General features: G+C 52.0%; 1 protein-coding gene across 1 annotated transcript; it reads right to left on the bottom strand.

Annotated features, from left to right (window-relative positions):
- Positions 1-714: 714 nt before the first annotated feature.
- FOXE1 (forkhead box E1) lies at positions 715-1,593 on the bottom strand. The gene has a single exon (XM_054178842.1). The coding sequence runs from the start codon at positions 1,591-1,593 to the stop codon at positions 715-717; it is 879 nt and encodes a 292-aa protein (XP_054034817.1).
- Positions 1,594-12,033: the final 10,440 nt, after the last annotated feature.

Raw genomic sequence — 12,033 nt, 5'->3', positions numbered from 1 at the left:
AGAAGGTTTTGTACATCAAATCCCTCCATTCCCTCATCCTTGCAGCACAGATCATGACCCCACAGGGGTTTGGCTTGCTGTGTTTGGTTGCAAACCCAGCATCCAAACCTTGCCCAGCCTTAGCCACGGTGTCGGTGTGGAGCCTGACACTCATGTTACAGCCCTGTGCAACACCAGGGACACACCACCATGCCAGAGCCACACATCCTGCTGTAACAGCCATGGCTGGCTGTGAGAGGCCAGGTAATGCTTCCTCCCACCTCCCTCCTCCCCTGCTCTAGCAGATGTCTTGTTCTCTAAATAAAATCACCAACATCAGAGAGATTTTTCAAAGTGAGGTCTTCCTGGATAGACCACTGGCCCCAGCTGGGTGTGCTGGGATGGCTGGCAGCCTAGCAGGAAGCTTTCAGCACCTGCCCCACACAAGGCAGTAGAAGAGGAAAGGGCTGTTTGCTTCATTAAGGCACTTGGGAGCCCCTGGAACTTCTGTGGTGGATGAAGATGGGGCTGGGCAGGACTTCCCTGGCCCCTAAGGCTGGCAGCAGAGCTCCTCACCGGGAGACCCGGGCAGGTGACAGGATGCAGAGACACAGCCCAAGGTCCTTCAGCATCTCCTTTGATGGACTGTGAGTCCAGTGGGGCCGGGCAAGCGCCGCAAGCAACCCCTCTCCCGGGCTCCGCTCCGCGCCGTCGGGGCCGCCGGGCTGAGAGAAGTTAAAGCGCCGGGACAAATCTGTCCGGTCCACCGGGGTAGAAGCCGTGCCGCGGTCCCGGCTCGGAGGGACCCAGCTGCCCGCCGGTGCCGTAGGAGTGGGGCAGCGGCGGGTAGGGCGCAGGGGAGCGGCGGCCGTAGAGTCCGGCGGGGGCGGATGGCGATGCGGGAAGCATGATGCGCCCCGACGGCGCGTACAACTGACCGGGGCCGGCTGGGGCGTAGGGGCCGGGGCCGGTGGGCAGCGGGGCGTAGGCGTGCGGCAGGGCAGCAGCGGCGCAGCCCTGAGCGGGGAAGGCGGCGGCGGCGAAGGCGCAAGAGGCGGCGGCAGGGGCTGGGGTCAGGTCGGCGTTGGGCGGCGGTGCAGGCAGCGGGAAGGGAGCGGCGGGGCGCTCGGCGAGGAAAGCCGGGTAGGTGGAGAGGTCGCTGCGCTTGAAGCGTTTCCTCCGGCGGAGGAAGGAACCGCTCTCGAACATATCGCGGGCGTGGGGGTCCAGCGTCCAGTAGTTACCCTTGCCGGGGCGTCCCGGCTCCCGCGGCACCTTGACGAAGCAGTCGTTGAGGGTGAGGTTGTGTCGGATGCTGTTCTGCCACTTGCGGGGGCTGTCGCGATAGAAGGGGAAGCGCTCCGTGATAAAGCGGTAGATGCCCCCCAACGTCAGCCGCCGCTCGGGAGCCTGCCCGATGGCCATGGCGATGAGGGCGATGTAGCTGTACGGAGGTTTGCCCCGCTCCGCCGGACGTTTGCGCCGTCGCCGCCCTCCCCGTGTCCCCGCCGCCGCCGCCGCCACCGCCGCGTCCTCCCCCGGCGATGCCGCGTCCGCCTTCAGCGGCGGGGGTGGCGGCGGGGGGCCCGGCGGCAAGCGGCTCTCGGCAGTCATACGGCCGTCGGGGCCGGGCCGAACCGAGGAGGCACAGGGCCGTTCCTCCACGGCTTTTATGCTCCGGTGTCCGGCGGCTCCGCGCCCGGTCGGCCGGCACTCCCCCTGCAACGCCCCGCAGCCCGGGAGGAGCGGGCAGGGCCGGGCGTGCCGCCGCCGCTGCAGGCAGGGGCAGCGACTTGCCCCGGCATCCCCCCACCCCGCCCGCTCCCCCGCCTTCCCGTGGTCCCCGTCTCCCCTCCCGTGATCTCCCTCTCCCCCATCCCCTGGCCCCCGTCTATTCGGAGCACACAGCTCCGGGGCACGGGCGGGTACCGGGCGCGGCTTGAGGATGGCTCCGGGGTCCCGGTGCGGGTGTCGGAGCATGGGACATGTTTTCCAGCGCTTCCCCCGCACGGCTGGGAGCCCTTCGGGGCCGCTGGGCATGCAGCTGTTGCACAGGGCTGTGGGTCTGTGGCACAGGGCAGTGCCACTCGTGGAACCCCACATTCTTTCATGGTAGGGAAATGGTAGTAACTAATTGAACGTGCAAGCAAACGAATCTTCATGGGGAGAGATGGTAAGTGTGGGCTTCAGCAGTGCAATCTGCCTGCCAAGCTGCTATGTAGAACAGATTCTGGTCCCCCCCACAGTGATTTGGCATGCAGCTGAGCTTCCATGCCCTAGGTTTACCTTTGATGTAGCCTGCTGGTCCCTTGTCCTTGTGGCTCAGGACCTCCAGAGACATGATTCCTAGAACCAGGAAGGACACCAGGCACTCCACAGGCTGCTGCTGGGATAGAATCACTCAGAATCATGGAATGGTTTTGGTTGGAGAAGACCTTTAAGATCATCAAGTCCCACTGTTACCGAACTCTACCAAGTCTGGTGCTGAACCATGTCCCTCAGCTCCACATCTCAGCATCTTTTAAGCACCTCCAGGGAAGGAGATTCAACCCCCTCCCTGCCAGCTTGCTCAAATACTTGGGGTTAACCTTCTTAGGACTGTGAGTCAGAACAAGTGCCACCAGTGTGCCCACCTGGCAAGGAGCTGTGGCACCCAGCTGCAGGGCTGGGAGCAGCACAAGACTCCTCACCTGCTGGCACAGTGACCCTTGGCAGCCAGAGGATGAGGAGGATGGCAGGAGATCCTAGAGGTGGGATGGAAAGGGTCAGCGTGTGCAGGTACAGGGGTGTGCAAGGGCACCAGTGTGGGGCTGAGGATCTCCACGAGAGTTTGTGGGGGTGTGTGACATGCAAGTGTGTGTGCAAACATGTGCCCATGTGCACAGGTGTGTGGCTGGGCCTAAGGAATGAGAGTCCACAGGCGTGTGGGGATGGGTGTGGGCAGAGGTGTGTGCACAGGAGAGACTGGGCAGAGGTGGCTGCACAGGTGGCCCTGCCCATGTCTTGGTGCCTCCTGCCAGCGCTGCCAAAACTCAGGTCACCACTGTGCTGCTGAGTCTATGTCTGTGGGAAAACCTTTCCCAAAGCCCTCTTGGCCATTGCACAAATGGTGTTTAGAGGAGCAAGGGGAGGATAGGAGGTGTTTCATCCTAGTGAAACAGGGCTCCCTTGAAGCTTTCCAATAGTCATTTCTCTGCTTGGAGAAAAATCAGTGTGCGTACGGACACATTTGCATGCAGCAAACAAACTCTGATACAAACTGTGATACTGTGAACTCCAGCCCTGGTTTCTAGCTAAATAAAAAGGAATTTAGAGTAATGGAAACAGAATGATTTGGGTTAGAAGGGACCTTTCAAGAACATGTAGCCCACCCCCACCCCTGCAGTGGGCAGGAGCATCTTCAACTAGAGCAGGTTGCTCAGAGCCCCTTCCACCCTGACCTGGAATCTCTCCAGGCATGGGATATCTATCACTTCTCTAGGCAACCTGTGACAGTATCTCACCACCCTCAGTGTCAAACATTTTTTCCTTCTATCTTTAGCCACCTGCTTATTTGTGCAGCTTCCCAACAATCTGGGAGCTAGCAGGATAAAACATGGAACTGGGAAAATAAACCATGGAGATAGCAGGATAAGCCATGAAACTAGTAGGATAAGATATGGAACTAGCAGGATAAACCATGAAGCTAGCAGAAGAAACCATGGAGCTAACAGGATAAACCATGGAGCTAGCAGAATAAAATCATGAATCTTGCAAGATAAGCCATGGAACTAGCAGGAAAAACCATGGAACTAGCAGAAGAAACCATGGAGCTAGCAGAATAAAATCATGAATCTAGCAAGATAAGCCATGGAGCTAGCAGAATAAAATCATGATCTAGCAAGATAAGACATGGAACTAGCAGGAAAAACCATGGAGGTAGCAGGATAAACCATGGAGCTAGCAGAATAAAATCATGAATCTTGCAAGATAAGCCATGGAACTAGCAGGAAAAATCATGGAGCTAGCAGAAGAAACCATGGAGCAGAAGAAGAAACCATGGAGCTAGCAGAATAAAATCATGCATCTAGCAAGATAAGCCATGGAACTAGCAGAATAAAATCATGCATCTAGCAAGATACGCCATGGAACTAGCAGGAGAAACCATGGAGCTAGCAGAATAAAATCATGAATCTAGCAAGATAAGCTATGGAGCTAGCAGGAAAAATCATGGAGCTAGCAGAATAAAATCATGCATCTAGCAAGATAAGCTATGGAGCTAGCAGGAAAAATCATGGCGCTAGCAGAATAAAATCATGAATCTAGCAAGATAAGCCATGGAGCTAGCAGGAAAAATCATGGAGCTAGCAGAATAAAATCATGAATCTAGCAAGATAAGCCATGGAGCTAGCAGGAAAAATCATGGAGCTAGCAGAATAAAATCATGAATCTAGCAAGATAAGCTATGGAGCTAGCAGGAAAAATCATGGAGCTAGCAGAATAAAATCATGAATCTAGCAAGATAAGCTATGGAGCTAGCAGGAAAAATCATGGAGCTAGCAGAATAAAATCATGAATCTAGCAAGATAAGCCATGGAGCTAGCAGGAAAAATCATGGAGCTAGCAGAATAAAATCATGAATCTAGCAAGATAAGCCATGGAGCTAGCAGGAAAAATCATGGAGCTAGCAGAATAAAATCATGAATCTAGCAAGATAAGCTATGGAGCTAGCAGGAAAAATCATGGAGCTAGCAGAATAAAATCATGAATCTAGCAAGATAAGCCATGGAGCTAGCAGGAAAAATCATGGAGCTAGCAGAATAAAATCATGAATCTAGCAAGATAAGCCATGGAGCTAGCAGGAAAAATCATGGAGCTAGCAGAATAAAATCATGAATCTAGCAAGATAAGCCATGGAGCTAGCAGGAAAAATCATGGCGCTAGCAGAAGAAACCATGGAGCTAGCAGAAGAAACCATGGAGCCGAAGAAGAAACCATAGAGCAGAAGAAACCATGGAGCTAGCAGAATAAAATCATGAATTTAGCAAGATAAGCCATGGAGCTAGCAGGAAAAATCATGGAGCTAGCAGAAGAAACCATGGAGCTGGCAGGGTAAGTAATGAAGTGTCACTCTCTGAGGCCCCACGTGTGCAGCCCCAGGTAGCTGGCTGCAGGTGTGTGGCAGTATTTCAAACCACACACTTCAGGGTTTGTGCCAAAAGGAAAAGCAGCCTCCTCTACTAACACCCCTGTTCTTGAGGCACACCGAACCCTGGAGAAGCCAAGGAGCTGACTCCTTCAGCGTGGAAGGCGAGCTGGGAAGCTGGCTCTGCTCTCTGGCTCGGGGGAGGCGGTGGGTGAATTTTTTTCCTATCAGATTTTCCAGCAGGCAGTGCAAGCAGTTCAGTCACCTCTAGGGCTCTGCCTCTCTGCGCCATGCCAATTCCGTGCCTCCAGAGGGCAAAGTCAGATCGTGCTTTGCACTTTGCACTTTGCAGAGGCTGGGGGAATGAAAGAGCTGGGCGTCGAGGCGGGACGGTGCTCAACAGCTGCTCTTGCCCTCCCCGCTGGTGATGAAAATCCTCTTCCAAGAAAGTACTTTCCTTGGCAGAGCCCAGCAGAGTGAAATGGATACTCGAGCAGCATGAGCTGGCTCTCGTTCCCTTCTTCCCTCACTGTGCAGGTTAAACTGCAACACGAGGTTACTTGTGAGTGAAGTGGGAGCTGTGTGTAACCTGGTGGCCTGGAGACCGTCCTCAGCCTGACATTATCACCAGCCCATTTAAAAAACACATTTCCAGCTCTCCACCCTGGGAGCAGGAGTAGATCCTGTTTTGAGCACAGGTTTGGTGTGCCTGCTCCTGTGGGCAGGGAGCTATGGAGAGCAGGAAAGTCAGAGTCTTCTCAGCTGGATCTTAGACAGCTGATCTCCTCCATCTGTGCATCAAAATGGTGCCTGTGGGTACAGCAGAAGGGTTGGTGCAGAAGGGTTGGTGCTTTTTGTGTTTGTGAGCATTTGGGGGGTTTTCTTTTGACTCTTTTTTCTTTTGGGGGAGGGGCAAAGGTGAGTAAAATGGGAAATGTCATGCCTTGGTTAAGGCATTTGGAGTCCATAATGCACTGGGAAAGGTCTGCTGTCTGCAGGATTGCAAAAAATCCTATAGCTTGGGCTTTCTTTTGGTCTCTGGGATAAAGCTTGTCATTGCTTGGGCTTGATGATCTTAGAGGTCTTTTCCAACTGAAACAGTTCTATGATTCAAGTTTGGAGTCAGCATTTTTTTCTTCTATCTCAGGTTCCCAGCTCAGACCCTGCCTACACAGTGGTCTGCAGTCTTCAGCTGATCAAAGTGCTCGTTGATTTTCACAGAATCACAGCATCACCAAGGTTGGAAGAGACCTCAAAGATCATCAAGTCCAACCTGTCACCACAGACCCCATGACTAAACCATGGCACCAAGTGCCACGTCCAATCCCCTCTTGAACACCTCCAGGGATGGGGACTCCACCACCTCCCTGGGCAGCACATTCCAATGGCCAATGACTCTCTCTGGGAAGAACTTTCTCCTCACCTCCAGCCTAAACTTCCCCTGGTGCAGCTTGAGACTATGTCCTCTTGTTCTGATGCTGGTTGCCTGGGAGACGAGACCAGGCACTGCAGTGCACAGGGGCATTGTGCCTGTGAAGGCTGGAATCAGTGCCAGCAGGCACCAGAGAATGACCCCAGCCCAAATCCCTTCTGCTTGGATCTCCAAGAGAAATTTCCACCCATCCATTAGGCTTCATTTCCCATTCAGCTGTCCCCATATTAAAAACTATGCCATTGACTTCTCTCAAGAGTTAACTACTGGGAAACCCTGGTCTCTGTTAACATTGTGACCTGAGTGGCTTCCCTCACCTCCACCAAACCAGAGGCAAGTGGACATTAAATGTGAGGGCAGACCCTCCAGATGCAACACATTCACAGTTGCAGTTCCACCAGCAGAATTCCTCTCCTTTATGAAGGGAGAAAACACTTTGCTTTGCCTCTCTGTCCCACGAAGAGCAAAGCTGTATTTAATGTGCTCCAAGTCAAGGGTTCAGCAGAGCCAAAACCCCAAATCAGATTGGCTGAATGCAGATGCAGTGAGATCACAAACACCATGGCACAACCTGTACCCCAAGCACAGATGCCCTGTGATGGGGTGAGAGGTTTGGGTTGGGGTTTTTTTATCTCTTCTGTGTTTGATGTGAGGATTTTGCTGCTGGAAGTGTGGAGAGCATCACAGACAGACCCTTCATGACACTGTGTGACATGGAGCCCTGGCACAGTTCATGATCAAGACCTGAGAGGGGACCACCAGCCTGAGTCTCTTGGAACAAGAGAGGGAATGGGGACATCCTTCATTCACTTTCAGAGCATGTGTCCACAAAGGAGTGTCCAAAGTCATTGGAGCTGAAGACATCATTGCTCTCTACAACTCATTGCTCTCTACACCTACCTGAAAGGAGGTTGTATGAAGTGGAGGTTGGTCTCTTCTCCCCAGTATTAGGTGATAGAGTGAGAGGAAATGGCCTGAAATTGTGCCAGGGGAGGGTTAGGTTGGAGATTAGGAAATATTTCCTGCAAGAGTGGTCAGGCATTGGAACAGGCTGCCAAGAGAGGCAGTGGAGGCACTGTCTCTGGAGGTGTTCAAGAAAGAGGTGGACCTAGTAGTTCAGGACATGCTTTGATGTCCATGGTGGTGTTAGGTTGACAGCTGGACTCGATGATCTTTGAGGTCTTTTCCAACAAAAGCAATTATATGATTCTCTGAGCCTATGATCTTGCACCTGACTGGAGCTGGTGGGAGATAAAAGCAGAGAGGTGATGGCAGGCATTTAGTAAACATTTTAAACCCAGAGTGTGGTGTGGGAACCAAGATGGAAACCTCCAAGGGAGAATTGGTGTGCAGCTGAAACAGAGAACCTCGTCACATCCCAGATGAGGGCCTGGAGAGCAACAGACTAGTGGAATGTGTCCATGGCACAGATGTTCATGTGCTTGGTTGTTCATACCTGTCCTGTTTCTCCAAATTCATTCTGCTTCTCATCCCCTGAGTTTCCTGTGTGAACTTGGGGCTGCAGAGGAGAAAGAATTGCTTGCTGAGAGCATCAGCTGAATGTTCAGGAGGGAGGCTTGAGTTAGCTGTTGTAGTCATTCTCCTGGTGAACAAAAATAAATCAACTCTCAGTGGTTTTAAATCAGGCCTCCTCTCAGGGCTGTGGGAGAGAAAATTTGCCTGGGGTAAGAGGCATGGGGAGCCTCAGTCTCCATCCACTATGTTTCCACCTGGGCTGGTCTGGAAGGCAGCAAGTGAGGCCACCCAGTGTGCTTGTCTGACAGTACAGCAGCTTCCCTAACCCACAGAATCATTTTGGTTGGAAAAGACCTTTAAGGTCATCAAGTCCAACCATTAACCCAGCTCTGCCAAGTCAACACTAAACCATGTCCCTCAGCAACACATCTAGACATCCTTTAAATCCCTCCAGGGATGGTCACTCCACCACTTCTCTAGGCAGCCTGTTCCAGGGCTTGACAACCCTTTCAGAAGAGTCCCTAATGTCCAGCCTAAACCTTCCAACTAAGGCTGTTTCTTCTTGTCCTACCATGGAGAGAGCTATCAGGATCTTCAGAGGGTGTGTTGTCACAGGTGAAGGTTTCCTCCAAGAAGGGCATCACCTTTGCTCACTCCTTTGGGACTCCCTGCCAACTGGGGGGAATTTGGTGTGAGTTCAGTGGCAGAGGGAGAGATACACTGCATGAGCATTGAAGAGTGTCAGTGGGGCTGAACTAGAGGGAGTGACATGAGAAAAGGCAGAACCTCAACCTCGAGAGGCCACCAGAAGTGGGATCCCTGGGGTGGCAGGAAGATCCAAAAGCCCAGCAAAGGAAATGTGCTGGTGGTGCACTAGGGTAAGATAACTCTGTGTTGGAGTTTTCCCTGCTCACTGTGAGGGGGTTGGACAAGATGACCTTTGAGGGGGTCTCTTCCAACCCAAAGCATTCTGTGCTTCTGTGATCTGGTGATCCCAGCTGGAAGTGACTGGAAGTGCTGGGGCATGGTGTGCATGAGGCTGAAAGTGGGTCAGGAGTGACTCTTGCTGTGAATAAGCCCCACTCCACACTGGGTTTCATGAGAAGGAGCACAACTTGTCATGCAAACCTCGTTCTGTGCCAGCACTGCCTGAACAGGAGGTTCAACTCCCAGCCTTGATGTGCAAACCGGCAGTGCGAGACTCGGTTAGCCAAGACCTGGAGCCACAAAGCCAAGCAGAAGGAAACACTACACATGATGTAGGCTGCAGGGAGCAGACACCTTGGTGGAAGCAGACTGGATCCATCCTGAGCTTATTTCCCCCCTCTGCTGAAGCAGTTGTTAGAGTTGGTTTGCAAGAAGCCACCCATCCTTGCCTTTGCACCACCAAGAAATGACTGAGAGTTGAGCAGACCTGTCAGATCCACAGGGGAGGAGGAGGAGGAGGAGCTGACTTCTTCTGAGAGATGCAAAGCCAACCATCACTTGCTGTGCTTTTCTCTTGCAGGTGCTGTGAGGTTTGCATGGCTCTTGCTCCCCTGAAGCCTGTGCCTTTCAGCACCTCATGAAAATCTTCCGGATGGGTATCTTTGAATAGCCACCAGGCTCTGTTGGCATGGAAATAAGTTCTTTCTGTTTTGCCTAACAAATGTCCTATTTGGCCAGCAGTTTCAAGAGCTTTAACCCCTCCTAAAGGTGGTCTAGCTCTTTGGCCTTTGGTCTTTGTGCTCCCTGTAGCAGGATTCACCTTTTCCCTCTGAGTCTTCCCTGCCACTCACAGCCTCCCATGGTCACTGTGTCCAGCAAGGTGTCAGATCTGGGTGTAGTTTCTTCTGTTTGTGTCCCAGAGTGGTAGCAGCAGTAAGGTTGTTGCAGAAGGCAGGAGGCAGGGAAAACAGCCAGCCAGAATAATCTTGCCTGCACATGGGACCACCACATGGTGGCTCATGCCACAGCAGACAAAGGCCAGTCACCTGGGACATCGTGGTGGCTGAGGTCTTGCAAGATGAGTATCCCCTGCTGCATGTTTCCCAGGTGCCCTGCTGGGACCTGTCTGCTCTGCTGTCTCACAACTGACATCACTGCCCTCCGATGGGAGCGCCTGCAAGGGGCCTATGGGGCCAGAAGAACCCTGAGGCTTGTGGAAGTCATGGGTGGCTTGTCACCTGAAGCCAAATTTTTCCTGCTGGAGCAGTGTTTCCTTCCCCTCTGCAGCTGGTAGTGAAACCTGATGCTTGAGAGAAAATAGCAGGATGCATCAGTTTAGAGAGAATTGCTTATTGCTTGCTTTGGGAGCTGGATTTTTATTTAACAATCATTAAGTTAGGTAATTACCTTGCTGTGAACAAAATATCTCTGCAAATACCCCACTTCAATAAGCTCCTGGGAGAAAAATGTTTGTTTTCTTTCCTCCTTTGTTGCAGGCAGAACCACGTCAGCCTGGGCATGGGCAATTTGTAACCAGCACTTCAGCATGGGTTGGAGAGAGGACAAATCATTTCTGGCCAGACTCTAGCGTCAGAAGATTCATTTCCCAACACAGGCAGGAGAAATTTCTTGGTGGTGGTTATTTGTCCTTCATGTTGCTGCACCCCAAATATGGATGTTTAAAAGCCATTAGCAGATTGCAGTGGAACTGTCCTGTGATTTAGTAACCAATTTCCTGTTCTGCTCTGTAGTCCTTGCAAAGGACTTTGCTTGTGGTCAGAGAGAGTAGATCAGCCAAGGAGGGAGGCAAAGGAAAGAAAAGTTGTTTGGAGCAGTGGAGAGAGACTGGGAACATGTGAGGCAGGGGAAAGAGAAGGGGAGGGTGTGAGGGGGGAAGCATCATGGAAAAACAGGGAATGTGGAGAGGAAGAAGTTGGTGCTGGAGCTGAAAGAAGTCAAAAAGCCTTTGCTGGAAGACTGGTTGGAAGGTTTGTTTTGTGGAGAAGACCTTGAATGAATGGGCAAAAAGCTGTGCCCACCAAAGTGTCTTCTCCTCAAGGTGTGGACCTGGAATCAAAGAGCTGGAATCAATCACTCTTGGCAGGACTTTGGGAGAAGCAAATGAACATGAAAAGCAGAGTCACAGCTCTCTAAGACTGGTCTACACAGGGCATGAAAAACTTGTTGTGCTGTGGGGTGCTCTGTTGGGTTCTTTTTGCTCTCATTTTCTTCTTCAAAACAAGGAAAATCACTTGATTAAACTGCATTTATGAGCATTATTGAACAAACCAGATCTTGCCCTTCCTTCCCTGGAAGGTGCAGCTTTCAGCACTCTTTGCACAGTGCTGCTTCATGAACGGAAATGAGAAGTTTCAGTAGGTAGGTCCAAGCACCCAGCATGTTTCTGTGTCAGGTTTCTGATGCTTCAGGATTTTTCTGGTGAAGTCCTCAGCAACAAGGCAGGTCAGAGGCAGAGCTGGGACTCCAGCAGAGTGGATCATGGGGTTGCAAGGAGGAGCTTCCAGCTGCATGTGTAAGGGATAGAACAAAAGCATGCACCAGTACAGATTCAGGGTTGGCCTGCTGAAAAGCAGCTCCATGGAGAAAGACCTTGAAGTCCTGGTGGACAGTAAGTTATCCATGAGCCAGCAATGTGCCCTTGTGACCAAGAAAGTCAATGGTTTCCTGGGGTGCATTAAGAAGAGCATGGCCAGTAGGCCAAGGGAGGTTCTCTTCCCCCTCTGCTCTGCCCTGGAGAGACCACATCTGGAGTATTGTGTCCAGTTCTGGGCTCCCCAGTTCAAAATGGACAGGGATATACTAGAGAGAGTCCAATGGAGGGCTAGGGATGATTAAGGGACTGGAACATCTGTGTTGTGAGGAAAGGCTGAGGACTGTTTAGCCTGGAAATTAGAAGACTGAAAGGAGAAGTCATTCCTGTTTACAAATATCTGAAGGGTGGGTGTCAAGAAGGGGCCAGGCTCTTTTCAGTGGTGTCCTATGATAGGACAAGGGGCAATGGGCACACAAGGGAATACAGGATGCTCCACCTCAACATGAGGAAAAACTTGTTTACTGTAAGGGTAACAGAGCT

This window comes from Dryobates pubescens, chromosome Z, assembly GCF_014839835.1.
Source record: "Dryobates pubescens isolate bDryPub1 chromosome Z, bDryPub1.pri, whole genome shotgun sequence".
Classification (NCBI taxonomy): Eukaryota; Metazoa; Chordata; class Aves; order Piciformes; family Picidae; genus Dryobates; species Dryobates pubescens.
This window is presented reverse-complemented; position numbering and strand designations above follow the sequence as displayed.

Excerpts from the sequence above, each read along its gene's own strand:
- FOXE1 (XM_054178842.1), bottom strand. The coding sequence starts at position 1,593 with ATGACTGCCGAGAGCCGCTTGCCGCCGGGCCCCCCGCCGCCACCCCCG.